This window comes from Bombyx mori, chromosome 15 (assembly GCF_030269925.1).
Source record: "Bombyx mori chromosome 15, ASM3026992v2".
Taxonomy (NCBI): Eukaryota; Metazoa; Arthropoda; class Insecta; order Lepidoptera; family Bombycidae; genus Bombyx; species Bombyx mori.
This window is the reverse complement of record NC_085121.1, coordinates 5,194,998-5,219,737: the sequence shown is the minus strand read 5'-3', so window position 1 is coordinate 5,219,737 and position 24,740 is coordinate 5,194,998. Positions and strand designations below refer to the sequence as shown.

At 34.7% G+C, this 24,740-nt stretch overlaps 1 protein-coding gene across 17 annotated transcripts in view; it reads left to right on the top strand.

Annotated features, from left to right (window-relative positions):
* The window catches only part of LOC101738176 (ras GTPase-activating protein raskol), a 202,503-nt gene that overhangs the window by 156,166 nt on the left and 21,597 nt on the right, over positions 1 to 24,740 (top strand). For 5 of the 17 annotated variants that reach the window (XM_038015938.2, XM_062672450.1, XM_038015937.2 and 2 more), the window contains exon 2: positions 589 to 1,096. The exons of 9 other annotated variants lie outside the window; for them this stretch is intronic. In XM_038015938.2, the coding sequence (XP_037871866.1) occupies positions 895 to 1,096 (202 nt within the window). In that variant the 5' untranslated portion in view covers positions 589 to 894. Of the gene's footprint in view, positions 1 to 588; positions 1,097 to 8,886; positions 9,235 to 22,069; positions 23,297 to 24,740 lie in introns of those variants that run through there. 3 more of the 17 variants (XM_062672449.1, XM_038015933.2, XM_038015932.2) reach the window with 3 other exon arrangements.

Below are 24,740 nucleotides of genomic sequence, written 5' to 3'. Positions count from 1 at the left end.
TTACTGGAGCCCATAGACATCTACAACGTAAATGCGCCACCCACCTTGAAATATAAGTTTTAAGGTCCACCTTTCAAACCGAAACGTATTACTGCTTCACGGCAGAAATAGGCAGGGTGGTGGTGGACTCACAGGAGGTCCTACCACCAGTAAAATGTTACCACCAGTATGTTTTATTAGGATAACTCTTCGTCGTATGTATCTTACATAATAGTTAGGTGTATTTTATGAAAATTCATCGGAGTGTGTGAGTTCCACCATCCAGCTGATTCCAGCCGCGAAGCCGTGTTGCGTTTCGGTTTAAATGGTGGGACAGCCGTAATAAAATACTATGGTGACATTGACTTGATGTCTCAAGGTAGGCGGGCGGCATTCATGTAGTGATAACCCCTACTGATTCGGATAACCCCTAAAAACCCGGTGAATTCTGAGCCCGTTCAAAGGCTAAAGCTATAAATAACGCTACTAAATTTAGGAAGTATTACAACAAAATACCATAATAAATATTTAGTAAATTAATAAAGTGCATTTTATTTGCATTTTTATTAGTTGGCGACGCGTTGGATCATTCAATGTTTATGATTACAGAGTCCTTCGCGATAAAACAGATAAGACGTTGACAATGTGAAACAAAATACTGGTATCTGAGAAGGTGTGCGGATTACACGTAGAGTTCGTGTAAATAATCTATACGTGGAAGTTTAAATATAGTTACGCTATATTTTTTTCTATAAATGATGACGTCATAATCTCAAAACTCAAATGACTCAACACTAGACCGTCTAATGCTATAAATAACAATAACAGAAATCAGTGGATCAGTGATAAATGTGAATCTTTATTGCTTAAGTGATAAGGGCTAAAATAGTGTTGTGCGAAAGGACATGAGTGAGGATGAGCACAGAGCGGCGCCTCTCTCGGAGTTTCCACTCTTGTCTGAAGGGATCCTCGACGGAGGAGGCGGCAGATGATGACGACAGTTGCTACCACTCGCTGGGAGGCAGGAACTCGCTTAGCCGACAACCACCAGTGTACGTCGAAGACTTAACGAATGTCTCTTTAGCAGATTTCGAATCAACTCAGGATGAAAATAACGGTGTGTATAACATTTAGTTTACATAATATCCGCCAATTAACATAATATTTTTACTTGAAATTAAATTGTGTGCGGCCGTCATTATAACTCGGTTATGTAAACGTTTTACTTTCTACGCAAATTATTATCAGTTTAAATGAGGACATATGTTTTCGTTTAAAAGGTGCAAACTCAATTTCGTGTATAAGAAATGTCGTAAGTGCGTCGCAAAATATGTAAATGTATTGATTTAGTTGAAAGACTTGATAAACAATAAGTTATTAGAATTGAAATTAGAATATTCCTTCTTAATAAGATACTGTATCCTTAAAATTATCTATAACAAAAAATTTATTTTGACGCTATTCTTTACGATAGGTTTCCATATCGAAGAGTGAAAGACTATTTGATTTAAGAAACATTTCTTACTTTTAACTTTACAGGAGAGCCATTTGAAGTTTAAAATTTGGTACATTTTTTTTTATTGCCCTTGTAGGCAGACGAGCATACGGCTCACCTGATGGTGAGTGGTTACCGTCGCCCATGGACTTTAGCAATACCAGGGGCAGAGCCAAGCCGCTGCCTACCGCAAAAAACTTCTTCAGCTATTTGAATGGAGTAAACTTAATTGAAGTTCGATTAAAACATCGTACTGTTGATCAAAAAACCAAATAAAACGCAACTTTAATTACAAAGATAAATGTCGCGTTTTAAGCGAAATGTCGCTTGAACCGAATAATGTTTCGCCCCTCGATACGCAGGGATTTCATCTACATCTTATTATACATCAAAGCGTCTGTTTGTGATTACGAAATATAAGCAATTAGTTATTTGAGTTACATTGAGCCTTATTCGGTTTTTTATTATTATTTCTGATTATTTGTCCGGGGAATCGGCTACTTTGCTTATTATAATAGACTAGCGGCCCTCTCCGGCTCCGCTTAGTCTTTAATATAAATATCAACGATATTTGAAGTTGTTTTATTTTTTTAAATAAAAGACTATAGTAGTTAGATATAGGCTGTCGCGACAATTTTTGTAAATAATGATGTGTTCTACAAAGTCGTAGTACATTATTTTATTCTATCATCAATAGTTTTCGCAGCGCACGCGGTGTAAAGAATATTTTAGGTAATTTTTTTACACCTTGGGTTACATTATTGGAGTTTTAGTAAGGATCCCTATTTTTAAAAAAAAAAAGATTATAGCATATGTCACTCGGGAACAGTGTAGCTTCCAAACAGTGAAAGAATTTTTCAAATCGGTTCAGTAGTTTCGGAGCCTATTCAATACAAACAAACAAATCTTTCCTCTTTATAATATTAAGTACATATTAGTATATAATAGACAACGTGAATTAACGCGACCGCTTTAACACGCTCGAACTATGCTAAATGACCGCGAATCAAATCATTCACAACCACAATCAAAGCTTGTTAGAAAACGAGGAGCCGTTGTTAGTGTGAAGTTGTAGAGAATTTTAATGACTAAAGTAATTTAACTTATTAATTATAATATTATAATGTATTTTCTATATAACGTGTAACGATTTCAAGCATTAGTAGTTACAGTAAATGTCTCTACTGGTGGTAGAACCTCTTGTGAGTCCGCGCGGGTAGGTACCACCGCCCTGCCTATTTCTGCTTTGAAGCAGTAATGCGTTTTGGCTTAAAGGGTGGGGACAGCCGTTCTAACTATACTTGAGACCTTATAACTGATATCTCAAGGTGGGTGGCGCATTTACGTCGTAGAAGTCTATAGGCTCCAGTAACTACTTAACACCAGGCGGGCTGTGAGCTCGTCCACCCACCTAAGCAATTAAAAAAAAAGTATTAAATTGGCTTTCCATTGAGGCAAAATACTGTGTAGGTACTGTTGACGTAATTCACAATACACACAATTCATTCAATACATACAAATTTGCGTTAAGCGCTACTTAATAATACTCATTCAATATTTACATGCGATATGTACATAAGAAATCGTTAGTCCGATCTTGACATTGATTCTAGTTATAGGTATGTATGTTGTGAGCTATGAGTCAGACCGGAACACGAGAATTATATCTTGCACAGTTTGCTTATAGATACGAGATACAAAAGCGATGGTAATCGTTTATTTTTGCTATTTTCTTTAGTTGTTTTGGGTGATACGTGTATAATTAGGGCTCTGTGACGTCGGCTTAGAATATTTATTTATTATACTTCATGTAAAATTTACATTGGCGGACTTCCAGTCAACCGAATGTAGGGCAGAGTAAACAGTGGTAGGTGCAATGAAATTTATATTTAATTAAGGGCAATAAAAAAAAGGTTTTATTAATATTAAATATTCATTAAATTTAGGATCTGAATTAGGTACGTCGTGTAACTGTTTTAGTATTTAAGTCACGTCATGTATACAACAGTACGAAAGCGTGTCACGGCTTTACCGCACCTGTGCAAGCGTCCGCTTCCCGTGTTCCTGCATGCGAAGCCCCCTTTACCTACCGCTTCCGGCCTATTGTTCGGCCTATGGTTGATCGTTCAGCTGTTTGATTTAAGAATCGGTACATGCTAATTATACATTTTATTATAAAAAGCTGGAGACCGTAAACGCATTGATGCCTTTCGAGATGTGGTGCTGGAGAAAGATGCTCTGTATTCCGTGGTCACCACATCGGACTAAAGTGTGAATTTTGCAAAAAATACTGGTGGTATTGTTTACTGGTCGTAGGACCTCTTTTGAGTTTGCGCGGGTAGTTACCACCACCCCACCTATTTCTGCCGTAAAGCAGTAATGCGTTTCGGTTTGAAGGATGGGGCAGCCGTTGTAACTATACTTGAGACCTTAGAACTTATATCTCAAGGTGGGTGGCACATTTACGTCATAGATGTCTATGGGCTTCAGTAACCACTTAACACCAGGTGGGCTGTGAGATCGTCCACCCATCTAAGCAATAAAAAAAAGCTTATTGTAATTGTCGTTTCAATTGTACAATAAAGAATAACAATAGAACCAAGAGGTTTTGTTAATTACAGTCATCCGCTCATATTGCACTTCTGTGAATACTGTCAATCTACTACATCGTTATTATCGGTAGCTTGGCATCTTGTCGGGGGCTGGTTTTTTGTATGCGTAGTCCATTACGAACGGAAGCAAACCGGGTTCTGTCTGTACGTCCTGCGCATATCATTCGGGCTCTTTGTCATTCCGCACGAAATTCGAGTAAGACTGTGTATAAGAAGAATACCGTGCTAGTTTGTTCCGGCACATATCGTCTTCTCGCATTAAAACTGTATAATCTCAAAACTTATTAATTTTACAGGAGAGTTTTAAAGCTTTAACATGTGATATTTTTAATATTAATCATCTTTGTAACATCTATTTTTTATTTTTTACCAGTTATATTATCCGTCTTTTATAGTAAGAACTACGCTCTTTTGACAGTATTTATGTGAAAAATACTGGTGATAACAAATGATTCCGCATATTAACTCAATTTCGAATATTTTTGGAAATTGTACACTTTTAATGCGAAAAGATGATATATAAAGGCCTCAAAGCTCTTCGTTTAATTGAGTCGTCTATTATCAAAGTTGGCAATCTGTGCATTTGGACAAAAACATGTTAATGATATGTCAATACAGATTGATTTGAATATAATCGTCTCCTTCAAAGAATACGGTTCAAAACCTGCATTAAATAAAGGTTAATACTTAACCTGTTATTTATCTAAGATGTCGTTCAGAAGAGTTTTGTGACTGCCAATGGAATACAAAGTCAATAATTCGTTTTTCTGATTTACCAATAATTGTCCAAAAGTCACATTGCCGGCTTTGATAATAGTCGACTCAATTATCCAAATTATCGTATTTTTTACCTTGAAATCATTCGCAAACGAAGCATTGTGATCGTTGTAGGCACTGACTACTTTCACTAAGGTCGGCTAAATACCTACCTGAGAGCAATCAAAAATATAATTTAAAAAAAAGATCCATCGCATTGAAAAACTGGTTTTATTCAATCACAAACGCTTAATGCTTAAATTCTAGTTATTTTTCTGTAATTCTTTTTATGAGTGCCGTAGTAAAATCATAATTTGGAATGCACGTCAAATGATTACTTTTCATAGATTACTGTTAGTTTCTTTTGCCGTAGATTATCCATGCGGTCCAGCGTAGCGTGTCGTGTTCAATTATAAAGTAAATTGTGACAATTAGACCGTTTACTCCATTCGACTGAGCACTCGTTCGGTCTTGCGTGAGATCATTCATGAGCTCATCAAAATAATGTTTAAAGAAACGTTAAATTACAATATGTAACTACATAGTTTTGAACAAAAGTGTGAATAGTCTTTCTTTAATACGGTTTTCACGATATACATAATTAAAACTACTTTTACGGTTTAATCTCACTTTTTATTTATCGTTTTTAGCCGTGGACCGTGACCACGTAAAATATAGGTAACGTATACAAAATTTCGGAAATAATATAATAATGACATTAAAAACGCGAGATTAAACCGTAAGAGCAATTTTCATTCAGATGTCAGACGACAAAAACTAATAATACTCGTAATAATAAATCCGAAGTTAAACCTTAAAAGTGATTTTAAAAATGTATGAATGATAGTTAAATTTCTTTTAAAAAATCCTGATATAAATACAGCTGTGTGTGTAGACAGAGTTTATCCAATTTTATCATATCAAACGAGTGGTGAATTGTCCCGGACATTGCACTCTAGTCCACTATTTATACCACGTTCTTGGCAACATTCAACAGTTTTTGATGTACTGGTAGTTAATATTTTGTGAAGCGATTTGTGAATATTTTTTTTGTATTTTTTTTAAACTAAATTGTAAGCTGGATACAAACCTCAAAACCTGATACAATTTATGTTTGAAATTTTAAAAATAATGACGTTTTATTTGAACTAGAGGTCCCGCAGTAGTCGAAATTCGACTATAATTAATAGTAAGTTTGTACACTATTATGATTGTATTTTATACTTCTATAATCACAAATTTCGCCAAGAATACACTATAAAAAATATTAACAAAGACAAACAATATTTAATCTATTCTCAATTTGACACCACAGACGTCAAGAACAAAAGTTTGACAATAAATAGTATGCATGCGTGTGTGCGTCAAAAAAATGGTATGTAGTGTGTGTAATGTTTTCTTTATTGATTTAATGTATCTTTTACGGATTATTTAAAAAAAAAATTAGCATTGTGCACTTCTTCTCTATATTCTCTATAAGAGTGGAAAATTTCATACTCCTCCGTCCGCGCAATTTTCGTAAAAAGGGATACAAAGTTTTTGCTTCACGTATTAATTATTTGAATAACGTAGCAGCGTGTTCACAAACACCTTTTTTAATTTGATTTACATTTTAAGTTAATAGCAGAGTACGGTCGCAGCTCGCTATCGGTATAGTATTTGAAAACTATGTCACACACAGGAAGTGATAGTTTACATGCAAATTGCTACACAGCTGATAGCGCAGCTTACACTCTAATCTACATAATTGTTCCATAATTTATGTTCGCATTTTTTTTTCTGCTACATGCTATCCTTCTAGCACTAGTATATCCTTATAACTTAAGTAAGAAATATATGAATTGTGCCGTTCATATTTTGAAATAAAATAAACTTAAATTAGTTTAAAAAAAAAGTTCACGATTACTTTTTTCATTTATCTGTGAAGTAATGGACCAATCGTGACAACAGATATTATTTGCCATTAATGTGTTAAAATTATAAATAATCGATCCAAAACTGCAATTATGTAATTGTTTTAGTATTTTATTAAAATTTATTTCGTTTATTTTTGTTACAGGTAAGTTACCACATGCTGAAAATATACGAATAGAGTGCCATCTATCAGTAAGTTACCTATACGACTTAAGGAAGCCATTGGACGCTAGATGGCGTTGTAAGTAGCCACAAAATAATACATTTTGCTTTTTAAAACTTTTTCTTCCAAAAGTAATAAAAATACAGTATTATTTTAAACGTTCAAACATAAATAGATATAAAATAAATTTAATTATAAAAATATTTCAATTATAAAGAGATCAATAAAAAACTAAGAAAATATGACTTGGTTGTTGCACTGATATTCAACAAAGTTTTTATTAGTATTTAAAATAAGGAGTCTGTCTACATATTCACGGCCTATCTGATGTTAAGCAACTACCAGTACTCAGAGACAAATGCTGATAGCCTTAAGAGGGAGGCTATTTCAGCTTCTTCTTGACATGTAGATGAGCTCACGGGGCTCAAACTGGGAGTGTTGCTAACACTGTTCCTAGCAAGAGCAGTGCGACCCACTGAAAAAATCCGGCGAGAAGCTTAGTGGGCTGTGTCTATGGGTTAATTTAATCGTCGAGCCCTTTGTCGCAACGGGTTCGGCGAGGACGGTAATCGATGCTTGAGGTACCTAAAAAGCACCGTTAATGGATCGGGAGGATTCGTAATGACGAGAATGCCTGTTGACGTAAGATCGAAGCCGATGATATTTCAATCAACCATTCAAACCGGAACACATGATTCATGAATCACTTTTACAAATTTTCAATAATAAAATCCCAATCATTCACTATCACGGATTCTGTCAGTTATTCGAAACGAAATGAAAATGAAATGTTATGAGCGCCAGATAAAACACTAGAAAAATATTTCTTGTGACAAGCCCTCAAAATGTAAATATGTACAAAAAAGGTCTAGTTCATAGAGGCCCTTATGTAAAGTAAGAACAATACGAAGAACCAGTTTAGTAGGTTCACGACCGCAATCGCTTTCGAAAGCCGCACGTCTCTCCGAGGATTCACTGTGATTTATACTTCTGTTTACTCCCTAGCAAAATACAAATGCGACATTTACACATAAATGCGTTGGATGGAACATACGAGGCCTTTCATTTTACAGTAACCAATAAAGTTTTATATTTTATTGAACATACTATTGTTATTTTCTCTTCAATTATTTCATAGATTTGTTTGCTGCGCTCTGCTCACATTTTTTTTTATTGCTTATATATGTGGACGAGCTGACAGCCCATCTGGTGTTAAGTGGTTACTGGAGCCCATAGACGTCTACAATGTAAATGCGCCACCCACCTTAAGATATAAGTTCTAAGGTCTCAGTATAGTTACAACTACTAGCTACTAGATAAATTCATTTGTTGGTTAAATGTAAAACTTAAACTGGTACAAAAGTGAATTTGAATAACATTCGGCTTGCGCGTTTTAAATATTTACTAATAAAGACTCGCAAAAGTTTGATGTTTTTTATTGAACTTCAATTAAGTTTACCCCATTCAAATAGCTGAAGAAGTTTTTTCGTTGTAGTTTTTTTCTAAATTTTATATAGCTCTCCTGTAAAGTTGCAAAAATGTCACTTAAACCAAATAAACTTTCACTCCTCGATATAGCCTTTTTCAGTTTTCTTTTTGATTGGAATTTGTAAATATTGGCTAGTTCCAATCTTTATATACTTATGAGAATGATCACATTTCGATAATTACCCTAATAGCTTCTCAGTCAACTTAGAAACATTCGTTCTCCTTGAGGCAAATTTGCGTTAAAATACTAGGTACTATACTACTACTAATAAAAAACTAGGTGTTTTTTAAAGTACGGACCAGTTTTATTTTAAAGGAACATCATTTCGTTCACATAAAGGCCGATTGGAAAATAAAATGACATTAAATTAGCTAAGTATTCTAGTATCCCATATTATCGTTGTCAGAGACACGAAGAATGCCGAAGTTAATCGAAGATGCCCGAACGGTTCCAATATGGCGGCTGAAACGCGTTTTTTGAGCGCTTGTCAACATAGTTACGCGAGATCGCTGCGTTGACGGTTGCGCTTTATCGTGCTCTCTGTGACATTGTTTTTCGTTGTAATACCGCGAATATCGAAAGTGATTTTTGTGTTCTCAGTGAAAAAGTGCATTACTTTATTGGATTGCGTTAATGGGACTTAAATTGTAATGTTTATTATAATATAATTATTGTCATAATACTGTAATGTTGGAATTTTGGAAAAACTAACTCTTACTCACTTATTATTAAAACTAGAAAAAAAATCCACTTAGCAGTAGGAATTTTTTGTTCAAAGATATTTAAAATGAGTAAATCGACATTAACTGAAGCGGGCCTTACTGTGGTCAAGTATTTATTATTAGATTTAAAGTGAATTAGATGTAAAAACAAAAACAAAAGCACTCAAACCCCAACTGGAACCCCAACTGGACACACCCCAAATGGAAAATCTATCTTTGTTTGAAGTAGTCACAAATACATTACCACTAAAATTGCTTAAAGTTGCTTAATAACTAAGACTGTTTCCAGATAGTTAGTTATGGTTAACTTAAAATTTGTATTATTCACCGTAACAGTCCCAGCATGCGTTGGCGTTGCCTCATTTGCATATCGTCAGATTCCCCTTTTGTTGTCACCCTTTCCCTCAGGGCTAGGCCCATAACGGATAACATATTTAAAACTAAGCTGCTCGACTGACTTTTCATTCGACTTGTTGCACAAAAACAAGTCTTCTCGGTCGTGTCCTGTTATTGTTAAACAATAGCCTGTTATTTGACAGCAATCACGTTTTGCCTTCAATCGTGCGTATACATATAAGTGGCATTGTTTTTAGCATGTGCACATGTGCACAAGCGAAAACTACCTGGTCAGAAAAATACTGCTGTTAATTTTCTACAGCAATAAGTGATAAAAATGTTTTGATACATAAATACATGACTGTGTTGTTTTGAAAATGTCCTTTCTTACAAATCATACTTTATTCAAACTCGATCAAACTTAGGACATAAAGTCTCCTTGTCTGGAATTTTTGTATAAATCGGACAAATCAAAATGTTCATAACTAGGCGCAATTTAATAGAATGTCGTGTCAATTCATAAGTGCGTTGTAATTTATACCCTGTAATTTGAGTTACAACTCCTTATGGAATGCGTTTGAGGGTTTACGTCAACCTTTGCGATAGTTATGACATTTGAATACTCTCGGGAATTGTGTAATTTTGATATCAGTCGTAACGTCCATAGTATCAAAACGTATCTTCAGACAATTTTATAAACATTTACAAAATGTGATGTGGGAACTTCGATTTGTTTTTGGGCGATTGGTTCTTCACAACTTTCGAATTAAATTATTTAAGTAAAAAGTGAAACACGGGGCTCGCATAAATTTAAGTTTCGTTTGGAAATTTCGTATTGCTCAGAATTTTTAAGTTAATCTTATTTCAACGTCGGACTTGATGCTCAGAGAAGTTTATTTGTTTTAAATTTTTAAATTTTCACTTGTTTTTTATTCAATATTTTTTCTTCAAACTTGAACTAATCACCTTCGAAAAGGTTTCGTTGTAAAATATTCTTAATAGAATTTTCTCATATGATAACTTACGTTCAATCGTGTAGGTGTAGTGTAATCCCTCTTGCCGATGGACCCACGCCGTGGACTTTCTAAATAGACGGGGTCGTTGGCGGCAACAGTTATAAAAGTTCGTTCATATGACTCACCAGCTCGGGTCCCATCGGGTCTGGGTCACATTCCAGACTGACCGCCGGCGTATCGCCAAACCGGACCCATGTGGGTCTACACCCGCTGGACTACTGTTTTTGTTTTCAGCGATGTTTTACGTAATCTTTTAAAACTAAGAAATGAGATTGATTGTTATATAATTTTAAACGAATTTAACCAAGAGAAAAAGCTTTGCCTCCCATTTGGATAGGGGCGGTCGTTTTTTGTTAGCCAACTGTCGGTCTGCAGGTGTTGTTTTACAGACTGAGCAGGTGCTGTGTATTCGCTAAACTTCAAAGTTATTCATTTTAAAATATCGTTTTTAGTACCCTCTAATCGTCAGATTTCCGTCTGAAATTACTTACAAAATACCAATATATAAGGTTCTGTCAATATAAACCTGTATTCTTTAGACAGTTTATTTGTGTACAATTTTTTACTATTGTCGATGGGAACTCTTTACATCAATGCATTTAGTAGATACACCGACATTACCGAGTATTGTTCTGTTTTACAGTTCATTTAATCGGATTGCATACAACTTCGATACTACAGAATGGCCGAATCAGTTACTATGTCATTTATTTTCCCGATGGTGACTACTTAGGCTCACACTAATACTGAAATTTACCGTCGAAGACATTCAACTATAATATTACATATTAATTCATCACCCAAGTTTGACAGTTATTAGATTGCATTCAATTGTGTTCAACGTCAACTTCATTTACCTTTAGTATGCATTTCTGTAAGTTTTGAGTACGAAATAATCAATGAGTCATTTGATCTCTTCGTGCGATTAAGTTCAAAATGCAAGCCACAACTTGATGATGATTCATTATAATACGAATGTCATCGTTATCCCATGAAAATAATTGGATGTTATTGAAATGAAATAAGACAAACATTGTGAACGTTAAGTACTCACATTAAAGTCTCGAAAGAAAATTGACAGATCTTTAATTCACCCTTTTATTTGGATAAATCGGTGTAAATAATGAAACTGCTAACGAAAACAGTAAGCTTATTATATATTATGATAAGATTAGCAAAAAAAATATGAGCACTACCACGAACTTATTATCTACAAACACTAGAAAACCTTATCAAAATTTGTGAGTTTTCCGTCCTTGAAAGATATTTTCATAAGAAATTACATCGAGATCTTATGAAACTAGATTGTACTATCTACCTAAGATATGTAGGTACATATCCAATTGTCAGTGTGTTAAATTATAAATATCATCATGATTTGAGGTTTGGGAATATTAAACTATAACTTTCACGAACAAAAAACAAAACTGATAATTATTTTAAAGATCTGCAGATTAACCAACTTGGGAACTGGTAACATTTAAATACTGCGTACAACATTAATCCTCTTGTTTGACTACAAATCGAAGTCTACAAGTTGTTATCTTAATGTAATTGCCCATCTGTAGTGTTTCGATTACCGATGTAGCGAAAAAACTGGTCGTGCCCCTTGGATATGGATCATTTATTTCCAACAAACTCTGCTTAGGTGCTACATAATAAAACAAAAACTAATAATTGGAAATTGATATAATTGACCTTTTAAAAAAGTCCACGCCTCTGATCATTGATTAAGTACGTTGGTTGAAAGCATTTGCATCAGAAGGTTCATTAGATGTTGTCACAGTGTCAGTGACCTTGTGCTGGTGAAGGTACAACTGTGGAATCAAAGGCAAACCTCGGCGCCGTTACTATTAATATAAAACTGACTATTGTCATTCTATAACATATATCTATGGGCGAGAGTTCAGTTTTAAAATAAATCGTCATCAACATAGTAATCATCTGTCTAGATACTCCTTTGAAAAGATACTCATTTTTGGCAATAAATGGTGAAAGAAAATATGTTTTAAAAACAGTAATTTTGCAGCTTTTTTCTATCATTTCGCCTTTTAGCTCTCAGTTTTAGTGAAAGTAATTAATTAACTATTAATTCCAGATACAAGATGAATGTTATTAAAATTCACATCCGCTTGAATCGGCCGTGGCCTCATAGATAAGAAGTCAGATGTTCTCCAAGTTATTATATATTGTGCTGTGATTAGATTAGCAATTAGAAAATAGAAATTTTGTCAATAACGATATATAACGAACACGCTAAAATAAAATACGCCAAATTTATTAATTTGTATTCTAAAATCATCTGCCTATATTTGCCGAAAAGTTGTGTGATCAACTACGCAACAAAAAAAACATTGTTTTTGTTTATGTAGAATATAGTAATAATATAACGGAAACTTCTATAAATATATATTAAGAAAAACAGTGAAGAAGGTAAACATTAACCTTCACGCCTCCCCTCTGTCTAAACATTTTCGGTAGCGTAGAAAATCGTTATTGCACAACGGCCGGCTTCGACCACGTTCTTATGTTGCTCACGTTGCTTTGCTTGCATTATTCTGAACTGGTTTATGTTTTCCACCTTTGAACTCTATTTTGGTATTCATAGAAATTCCTTTATTTAAATATAAACATAATTACACAAAGACAGTTGAGTTCTTTTTTCTCCTCAGTTTGTTGATAATAAAAAAAAAACATTTCAGAGACAGTTTCTCACACTTTTACAAATAAATGTCAATAGCAAAACAAAAGAGAAATTTGAATACATAAAATGAATGTTAATCTTGAGGTGTCAGTGAATGTGGTCAAATTACGTTGACTGGGCGAAGACTAGTAATTAGTTTATCAAGAGAAATATCGTCCGGCAATTTATAGAAAGCTTTGATTGACTCGGAATAAAAGTTTAGTGCCCTAAAATTGTGACTATATTTTTCATATTCAATTGGGTATATTAGAATTAACTATTTGAATTACTAAAAACCCTAAGACCTTGTACTTAATTTACTCTTGTTATACTGTACGTAAGCCAATTTGTTTTTAGTAACATTATTTATTGACTCAGCTTACGAACGCAAGCTTCGAAAACGAAGCACAAAGTGTTCACCCTCGCTTTTGTGTTAGTAACAACACAAGCATTTGCACATTCACTCGTTTGACCACATCGCACGTGTATTTAATGTAAAAAGTTGTGTTCGTAAAAATTGCTTGGCAGTTACGTTCTTGCCCTCGTTTTCTTGTCTTGTCGCAACGTGCACAAGCGTAAGTAAGGGTTTTTATCTTGACCCACTGCATGCCCTATATCCCGGGGGTGAGAGTTGACACAGTTGATATTCCTAAACGAGTGTCTTTTGATGTTACCGCGGATAGAAAAACGAATTCGAAAAAAAACGTGGAGAACAGATAAGAGATGGATTGTCCAGTCTTCTTAACATGGAATCGCCTACATGTGGCGGGATAAATATATGCATCTCAAAATTCTATTTTCATACATGGATAAAAATTTGATCTGAAATAAATGATTATTATTATTATTATTAAAAACCAATTGCTAATTATTCTGAAGAATCGGTTCATCGAAATTTGATTTCTTAGTTACAAATGAAGGTACATAATAATGAAGATGATCGATGTAATTACGTCCTAAATTTGTGTAACAGTACTTTAGGGTCGGCGTCAAAGCGCAAACACGACATGTGCGTACCATGTATGATAGTTGTCTGCCATATGTAACGGACCTTTTGTATTATTTACATTTGGAGAGTGCTAACCTAATAACCATGACTGTTCAATGATTTGTTAGAATGCTCTCAAATTTATTTTGAGATACATACACATTATTATAACTAAGTGATGCATAAACTAATGTTTCTAAAAAGTTGACAATACCACTGTTTCAGTCTTCTAAGAGGCAATCGTGAGTTCCGACTTAAAGAATTTAAAGACCGCTATTTAAAGATATCATAACTTTCATCTCGTGTCCCAAGGTAGATGAGGCAGCATACACGTCACGCAATATATGATCTCTGGTTGGATAAAAAGAAGAAAAATGTTCAATTTATTCGCTTTCTTCGCCACCCCAATATAAAGGGCTTATTATTGTGAGCCTTTGTAAGCGTATAATCATTAATTTATCTATTCAAAATTCGAAAATTTGTTGGATAGCACGAAAATAGAACAGAGGTTAATATGATTATTGTTACTTTTCTATCGGCACAAACATACATATCTATCACAAAGTTGAGAAATACTCCCAAAGTAATTGACTTCACTCTACCCTGATATTTCTGATACCTACCTACATTACGCTTGATGGATGACTTTGAGCACCCCTCTCTTGATATCGCAATCAGTCGTTTAGTGATAGAAATAATCAATTAGACGGGGGAATCGCTCGTTAAAGACAAATTACTGCATATTGAATGCTTCATTAATTTTTTAACAATCAACTAAAATTAACTTCGCTTTGTAAACCTTTGAACTTGGTATCTGTTGAGTTTAAATTTACTTTGATACTTGAAAGTTTGGCTATACGCTACTTTTACGCTTGCATCTGTTAAACAAACATTTTACGGTCTTCGTGCACTGTCGATGAACCAGCTTTCAATGGATGTACCTTGCTTGTCCAGTTATCCCGCGGAAGTAAAAGTAATATCGTGCGTCTTGCAACGTTCTCAAATAGTTGTAGATGTTATTTGAATATGATAATTTCAAATCCAAAATTATTGCTTTGGATATTCCAAAAAATACCTTTGTTTCGTAGTGATATTAGGTAGTAAATTGTAAATTATTTTGTAGTTTAGCCGTTGTTATAAATTGTAATCAGCTTAAAGTTAGACAAAATACAGAATATCAAGGACATAACCGTGTTTACGGAAAACAGTTCAATTAACAGGATTAATTAGGAGTGATGTTCGTTTTCGATACGGTTACCGATGAATCACGAAATGAAGTATATATATATAGGGAATCCGAATGCAATTTTATATGTCGGTTGATTAGCAAATGAATTTGCGGTCGACCTATATAGTGTAACGTGGTTATCATATATATGTATGTATATGGAACTTATAATAATATATTATGAATACCTTATAACAGTGTATTTTGAAGGAAGGTTGAAATTTCTTGCAAGGAATACGTTCTTTATTTCGAATTATTTAAAACATTGTTTAATATTAAGCAAAACAATAATGGCAAGTAAAATTACTAAAATTTCCATCTGCCATTGCGTTTTTTAATCACTGAAATAAAATCATAAAAACCATTTTTTCAAAAGGTACTTGCACAATAAAACAAAGGTCATAGACTAATAATTAAGATCACAAACACGTAATTAACTTCGGCCTTACCACAATATTATTGTTTGCAATGAATTACGAAACAACAACGGTTGTTAGGCTCATGGTATTTGTTTCTGTCAGCGGGCACGCGGTTGGAATAACTTGTGAAATATTAAAGGAAATATCGAAACCAAGATGCTGTTTCCATTTTATCTTAGAAATACAGTAAAAGCTCTTTATTCGCAGGGTATATGTTCCGTAAATATGCCGCGAATACAAAAAAATTTGAGCCGTCACGGGACGCCTGGCAGATGTGAAACATCGACATTATTTTGTAAAAGTAATATGCAGAAAAGAACAGATTGTGATAGGAACTAAGTATGTCATAATGATAAAATAAAATATTACGAAAAAATAATTTGTTTTCAAGTAAAACACTGGTTATGTGTAGGTACTGTAGTAAACAACACTGTATACACTACGGAGTATACTATACTATAGGTATCCGAGCTCAGTGTAGCGAGAGAGATAGATGGCTTAACGCCGTATCGAGTGGGAGAGAATCGCACAGTCGATTGCGCATGGCGACGCGTCGCCACGCCAGAAATCGGTTTTACGTGCGGCTATAGATGATTCACATCAAAACTGAATTTGGAAAAGCTCGTTTACAAAGGTTATTCGGTTAACTTCATATTGGAATCCTTCTTATCAACGTGTATGTACCGATTTAATCCGCGAATGAAGAAATCTTTAGCCGCGTATATAGAAATTGAGTCGCTGTGAGCAGCAATAATAATATGTTCCGCTTTTACAAGCGGGATTTACTTTCACAAATATTTAATACATTGTTAGGTAATGCTTAATTAAAACACAAGCGTCTTTATTTAACGTTTGTAACAAAGATGATCTAAAATGTTTACATTTTTTATGTCACACATAAATCTATGATAGAATTGTGTAGATAACTCTGTCGAATAATTCAAGAGAGGATCCCGTGAGAAATAATACTCCTGACGTACATATTGCTCGTTTCTGTGTTCATATTTCACACACTTGCGTATTTCGCTCGTGGGGTATTGGTGTGAAAAGAAATTGTTCATAATACTGTACACTGTAATCTTGTGTGAGTTGTTTTTGAGGTTTACATCTATGCATTTATGTAGAAAAGGTTGTACCTTTGATACAAGCATAAAAGCAACAATAACATATCAATTATCTCATTTCTTTGTAAATTCATTGTTATTCTTTCTCCGAAACATCGATTCGCAGAAATACATCAAAGTATAAAATTACCCGCTGTCATCCAGAACTTCGATCCTAATATCATTCATAAAACTCAATATCCCAAGAAATCAGAATAACATCCGTGTTTTATTGTATGTGTGATATAAAGACCGCAGAGTTGAAAGACCTATTTACACATAGCAGAGAGGTTGCAGAGCTGGCTACGATCGCTGCGCTGCCTTGACTCACGAACATAGACGTAATATTATTAACTGAGTATACCACTCAGAAATGCGGAACAGAGTCGTGATACACTGTTCAGATTTTATTATATCTAAATCAATGTGGATCCGAAAACAAATCTGATGTCGAATGTCCTTCAAAATAAGTTTCGCTGAATAGGCATTATGGATGATCTTTAGTTTCGTCTTGTTTTTACCATTTCTCGTCTGAATTGGAGGATATCTAATAAATAGAAGCCTGAACTACTGAGATAAGCTGAAGTAGCTTTTTTGTTCATATTTAAATCACAGGTCTTGTTTTTGTTTTAACGTCCACAATCACAACACCGGCGCGTTAGTCACGCCGCCGCCGCACCACTCACGAGTTATATTCCTTTTATTTTCATATATAAATTTTATTAATCGTAATCTAGTAGTTGGGTACGGCTTCTGCGTTGAATTGTGCCATTTTATTTTCATTCTAAAGGAAAATATACGTATGATAGTGAATTGTTATCAGGGACAGGAACATAGATAGGTTTCAAATTCTATGAAGCGTAAATTTTAATTAGGATTAAGTTTCAATTAAATTTCAACTTAAACTAGGCGTTTCATTACTTCAATATTGTAGTTGAGATAGGATAAAATCTCTTTAAAGAATTATTTTAAAAATTATAGTGGGGAAAATCATACAAAAAAAAGACAAAAAGCAACTGAAAGGTTCGAATCTGTGTCTACAAAGCCTATATTTGTTTCAAAAAAAGAACATCGAACCCCACAAATCCCATGTCTCGAAATTTAATTTAATATAGTCGGTAACGTAATAAACGCAGACTCATGATATCCGGTATAATAAAATTATTGGCAGCTCCGAGGCTTATTAAATCTCTCTGACGTCACGTAATTTATTTCTTGTGGTGCATATTAAAATTTCCCTCGACATGAAAAGCCTTAAAGTAAAATTAACTATTAACTACATTTTACAATGATTTATGGGCAGAGAATGTCAAATGAAACTGTAACGTTTGCATGTTGTCACGTACACATCAACTGTATTTACGCATAAAATCTCGCTTGTTCCCACTAAAATACACTGAAAACTGATTAGCTGAACACCGCTGCGTTCCACAAGTTGCCACTTAGCAAATACAAAGTTAGAATTTGTACCTGCTTAAACTTCGTGATAAACAAGAAAAGAAAAATCTGTAATCTGAGTTGTTTATTTACCACTCAACTTGGAATGTGGGATTAACTCTTGTTTGTTTAGGATTGAGAAATTGAGATCTAATTTCACAACTTTGAAACGGTCTTGTCGATTTTTATGGCAGATAAATGGTATCATACAAGTGTAACAATCTTAACTGTGTTTATGTTGCGTAGCATTTGTTTGAGCTTGGTAGGTTTGATTTCACAACCACATTAATGTTGTTGTGGCTTAACGCGGGTTGCAGAAGCGTTCATGGCCTAATGAGTAAGACTCGGTTTATTCATTTCGAGTGGTACGACTGTAAGGGGCTCAATATTTCTGAAAAATCAACAAAATTTTCTCAATACATATAAGTATATCTAAGGAGTGTTCACGAACAACTTTTTCTTTTTTATTTATTTTCCTACCTAAGGTGATGGTATACACAAGGTTTTTTTTTTCCTATCTAAGCTAATGGTCTAGACTCTAGAAGTCTAGAGAGACCATATCAGCGTAACCTTAACTAGTAGGTGAGCTCACAGGGCTCAAACTTGACGATGTTGCTAACACGAACCCTAGCAAGAGCCCTGCTTCACGGAATCTAGTTCTTCTAGTATCTTCTTCTAGAATCTAGTCCTAGTTCTTAAGTGGAATTACAACATAATTCTCGCAAAATTAGAAAGACATACAATTTACGTTATTTCTTTGTTTTCTTTTAAATTAGAAACTACAGCTAATTTGCAAAAAGCTTTTAACATTCTCACACTATAACATTAAAGTGATTACAAACATACAGAATCTCGGTTAATTCACCGTCCAAACTCATTCGTTCCGCAAGCTTCGGTTTTGTATACCTACTCGTAGTTGATTTCGATTCGAGATTTCGTACGCTCCCTGCCCCTGCTCATGACATCCGGTGAGTTGTTTTGCGTGTCTTTGCACGACAACGAACATAAAGAACGTCTTTAGAATAGTAATTTGATTCTGAAATCGTAATGACAAGTCAATTATTTCATATCTTTGTGTAGAAATTATGCGGTGTGATTTTGTTGAAAATGTTTTTTTTTGTTTCATCAATGAAATATATCAGGTTATGTCAGGATAACTGTTGTATAGAAGAATACCTAGCTAATGTATTGGGAATGCTCAAATTATTTTTCATCTTTACATTACTATGATTACTATTTGTGAATGAATTCTCAGTACAAATTTATTGGAATTAGAGGTCCCGCAGTAGTCGAAATTCGACTATAATTAATTGAAATTGTAAGTTTGTAAACTATTATGATTGTATTTTATACTTCTATAATCACAAATTTCGCCAAAACTACACGATAAAAAATATTAACAAAGACAAACAATATTTAATCTATTCTCAATTTGACAACAGACGTCAAGAACAAAAGTTTGACAATAAATAGCATGCATACGTGTGTGCGTCAAATACATGGTATGTAGTGTGTGTAATGTTTTCTTTATTGATTTAATGTATCTTTTATGCATTATTTTTTTAAAAATAGTAGCATTGTGCACTTCTTCTCTATATTCTCTATAAGTGTGGAAAATTTCATACTCCTCCGTCCGCGCAATTTTCGTAAAAAGGGATACAAAGTTTTTGCTTCACGTATTAATATATAGATTTGAACACTTTTGAATGCGCTCATTATGTACTTTTTGCACATCGATTTTTAGCAGTGTATAGACCAAACCAATTTATCCTACTGATTATGTCGTTGTATTTGATATCAATTATCGCCAACTTCACGACATAGTATAAAACAAAGTCGCTTTCTCTGTCCCTATATCCCTATGTATGCTTAAATTTTTTAAACTGCGCAACGAATTTTGATGCGGTTTTTTTTAATAGATAGAGTGATTGAAGAGGAAGGTTTATATCTATAATAACATCCATTAAATAATGGAGAAATCAATAATAAATTACAGTTTCCGAAGCGAAGCGAGGGCGGGTCGCTAGTAATCAATAAATTAAGAGAGTACAGTTCATTTTGAAAATTAATTTTCCGTATTATATAATCCAATATTATAAGTTTCCGTATATACTGCAGAACAAACGACAACTTAACGGGCCCAAAGATAAGTGAAAGCCTAGATTTTTCTAATAACTGCTAATATGTTTTCAATTAATATAACGCTTTAAGGAATGATCCGAAACTGCAGTGTTCCACGAGTTAGAATACTTGGGATTGACCTTTCGAGCTATGTCCAATATCGGAATCATTTGAAGGCCAAAGCGAAGTTGGTGTCATAAATGCTGGGAGTCCTCAACAGAGCAAATTGGTACTAAAGTCGGCCGGGACTTGCAAATATCATCTATTTTCATTTGACTCCATACAGAAGAAGACCGTTCGATTGTCGTTAATTCCATTCTCATCGCTTGGAAACTTTGGCTCTACGGAGGGACTTAGGTTCTCTCTGTGTTTTGTACCGTATGTTTGATGGGGAGTGTTCTGAGGAATTGTGAGAGAAGATCATGTCGTCGCTACTATCGAACTGCCCGTCACTCAGCGATAAGCAGCGGCTTGACTCTGTCCTCGGCATTATTGACGTCCATGTGCGATAGTAACTTACTGGTGGTAGGACCTCTTGTGAGTCCGCGCGGGCAGGTACCACCGCCCTGCATATTTCTGCCGTGAAGTAGTAATGCGTTTCGGTTTGAAGGGCGGGGCAGCCGTTGTAACTATACTTGAGACCTTAGAAATTATATCTCAAGGTGGGTGGCGCATTTACGTCGTAGATGTCTATGGGCTCCAGTAACCACTCACCATCAGGTGGGCAGTATGCTCGTATGCCTGAAAGGTCAATAAAAAGTGAATTGTTAAATAATATAAACATGAAGGTCATATAAATTAAAACGTATGATGTTCAAAATGATTCGCCCATGCACACAACTGTTAATTTAATTAACTGATTCCTTGTCTAATTGTGATTCAGGTACACATACACGCCAATGTGGGGCGTTCTAAATGTACATACATAGATACATACATACATACATACGTATGAAAATACACATACGCCGCTCTTAGAGTTCTGCATAATCGTACGTAGGCAGTCAAAAGTTCTGAAGTCGTGTTATTTTTCACAGTGGATTGAAGGAATTTGTAAGAAATATAATTTTAATAAATAAACACAGAAATAAAAACATCAAATCAGGGGCAAAAGCACTGTTTCAATCGGTCATTTAAATCTACTTGATAATAAATAGTTGATAAATATAAACTCATATAGTCATAAAATACTAAATATCGCTAGTAAATTTCTAATTTAAACTACATCGATAATATAAAAAAATACAGGTAATAACAAAAGTAAAACAATATTTGAGTTATTTAAGTCAATTTTCTTTCTCGCTATTCACAGTATGATGTATTTTAATTTAAAACAAGTTTCAGTCGAGCTCTTTTTAAAACACTTTCATTGATTGAACACACGAGTTGAATAGGTTTTGATTGCAGTATAATCTTATCGTGTTTTGATAAAACAAAACTGTTCAACTTGCATACAGTAACGGTCTATACTTACTCGCGGCCAGTACACCTGATATGTGTTATAGTATTTTTTAAAGTTTTTTAACTTGAATTCCTTTTTACAATGTACAAAATAAAACCTTAATGTACTCGTAATCTGTTTATAACACTAAAATATCCATTACTTAGTTATTCTAAAATACCGACATCTTATGATAATATTTACACCGATTAAAAGATTAAAATCATGTGAGTGCTAAATATCAAATAATGCAGTGAAAACCGATACTATAAATATTAAGTGTGAATTTGAATATGTAGTGAACGTTGCGAAGGAAACAGTAAAACGAATGGATTCGAGGATGCAGCGCGATGACTTTGTAGTGGGCAAGAGGTAACGCGGCGTGCATCCGGCAGACACGACCATGTCGAGCGAACTGTCGCCAATCGCCGCGGCTACCGACGACGAACAAGTCAGGCGAAGATCTGTCTTCTATGTACCATTGTTCGAAAGCTTCGACAATTATCTACCTTTGACTCCTGAAGAAAAGGAAGCCCTCATATCAGGCGAAAATATTGATCTCGTGACAGCAAAACCCAAACGTCGGAATTTAACCGCGAGCTGCCGGTTGCAAATGTCGCCGCACGGTGACTCATCTTTCACGGAAAGCGAAAGTGACATTAGTGCATTTAGTCCCGGACGACGCTTCCATCGACCTATATCATCGACGGCGAGTTCTAATGAAGCGTTAACTAGACCCGCTCTGACGAGTCCCAGATTAGTCGTCGAAAGCGGATTCAGACGACAGAAGCCAAGATTACGGAGTACAACTTCGTGTGAACCTCGGTATGATAGAATTTATACCCCTTTAGGAGGTTCGATCTCAAATAATAAATTAAATACTTCTGCAAGTAATATTACTAATAAAAGTAACATTATGAATTCAAATCTGTCATTGATACCTGATTCACCAAAAATAACGATGTCTCCTGCTAAAGAAAAATCTCAGACGTTACCACAAAACCTTATTGTGCCATCACCGATCCGAGGAAGCAGCAGTTCTTCTTCCATATTTAGGACACCTAGAATAACGGTTACACCTGAAAGTCCTAACAAAAGCCCCGGAAAAATATCCGGACTGAACTTCATTCGTCGATCTCGAAGTACAAAACTATCTAGAAGCAATTCTTTACTCCGTAGTATAACTGCCAGGAATATAGAGGAAGGACTTGAAGACAGATTAGCTGTAGTTACTAATTTAACCGAAGATTATGGAAAATTTGTTGATGATAACGGAGGGGAAACTGAGGTGATAGGAGCACTGATTAAGAGGAACGAAGCACAAATTGCGACCAGTCCTCTCAGTATTCGCCGAGGGTACCTCGACGTGGAAGATGATGTGGCTGTACATTCTGGTAAGAAAGATTTTAATGGCTACGTCTATAAATTTTTTCATTTTTTTCCTACCTATGTTGATAGCCTTGAGAGGCTATTTCAGCTTCGCCTTAACGTGTAGGTGGGCTCACGGGATTCAAACCGTAAGTGTTGCTAACACTGGCCCTAGCAAGAGCAGTGCTACGCAGAATCTACCGCCGGATCGGAAACGCGACCCACTGAGAGGATACGGTGAGAAACTCAGTGGGCTGTGTCTATGGGTTAATTTACTTGTCGAGCCCTTCGTCGCATCGACGGGTTCGACCAGGGCGGTGACCGGTTTTTTCACCTCTAAAGTGATGTAGCTCTAAGTCTATACAAAGATTTAACTCTAGACCTTTATATTCTAATATAATGTTCCTGAATGCCGTGACATTGATATTCTCAACACCTACATTAAACCTAGACAAGTAGTACCCTTTCTAAAATGACTAATGTATAAAACATCAGAGCCTATGTTTAATGTAATGTAAATAGAGTTTGGGACTAGGTGACCGTGTGTGACTTGTCTTCTGCTTGTTATTATGAGAATATACAATTTATACTATAAATTATATGTTAAAAGGTATTATTAGAACAGTGATCAGTGCAAATATAATTTTATGTACTTTTCATTGTTCTCTGTGGCATTTAACCTCAACCACACACAATACCTTAATGCTTATGTAACGATGACATGACAAAAACCTTATCTTAACTATCCACAATAGCAAACAATACTCATTAACTGCTCGCTTCAGAAATAGCTAAATGTTAGAGGGTCGTTTATTATCCATCATAAACTCTTAGTTTAACGAAAAGTAGAAGTCATTCCGTCGATTAATTGTATTCATAACGATACGATACAAAACATTGTGTGGCGTTATTTATAATGATTATAAGTGCGTTAAGAGATTAGTGTTGATCTACCGTTTGTTTACTGAAATATATCTACAGTAAACATTCGTTATAAAACTATGTTAAGCTTAATTAATTCAATTATTATAGTTATGTAGTTTGCATTCACCTTGACCTTTTAATGTTTAAAATTTCCATAAATTTTCTTGAATGAAATTGAAATGTGTGATTAGAACATTTTATAAATATGAAAATAATTCTGAATAAAGTAATCGTATAGTTTCATAAATAGCCTTGGCGGTTATGTTGCAAACTGAGATTAGATTGTGTTTGTATTAGAGAGAATAATGTTAAGCCAAAGTACTATCAGCGGAGGGTCACGTGATACTTCCTCGTGGGCGGCTATCATTTTGTTATCACTGTGTGCATTGAGTGCAGTGTTGCCACTAACTGAAGTCGCCATTAGGAATCAACGACCAACTTTTGTTATTGTTGTCTGTAATTATTCATACAGGTTTTTGTTTTTTTTATATTGTTTTTCACTTAAACAAGTTTGAAGGTTTTTTTTTTGGTTTTTGTGTGTCAACC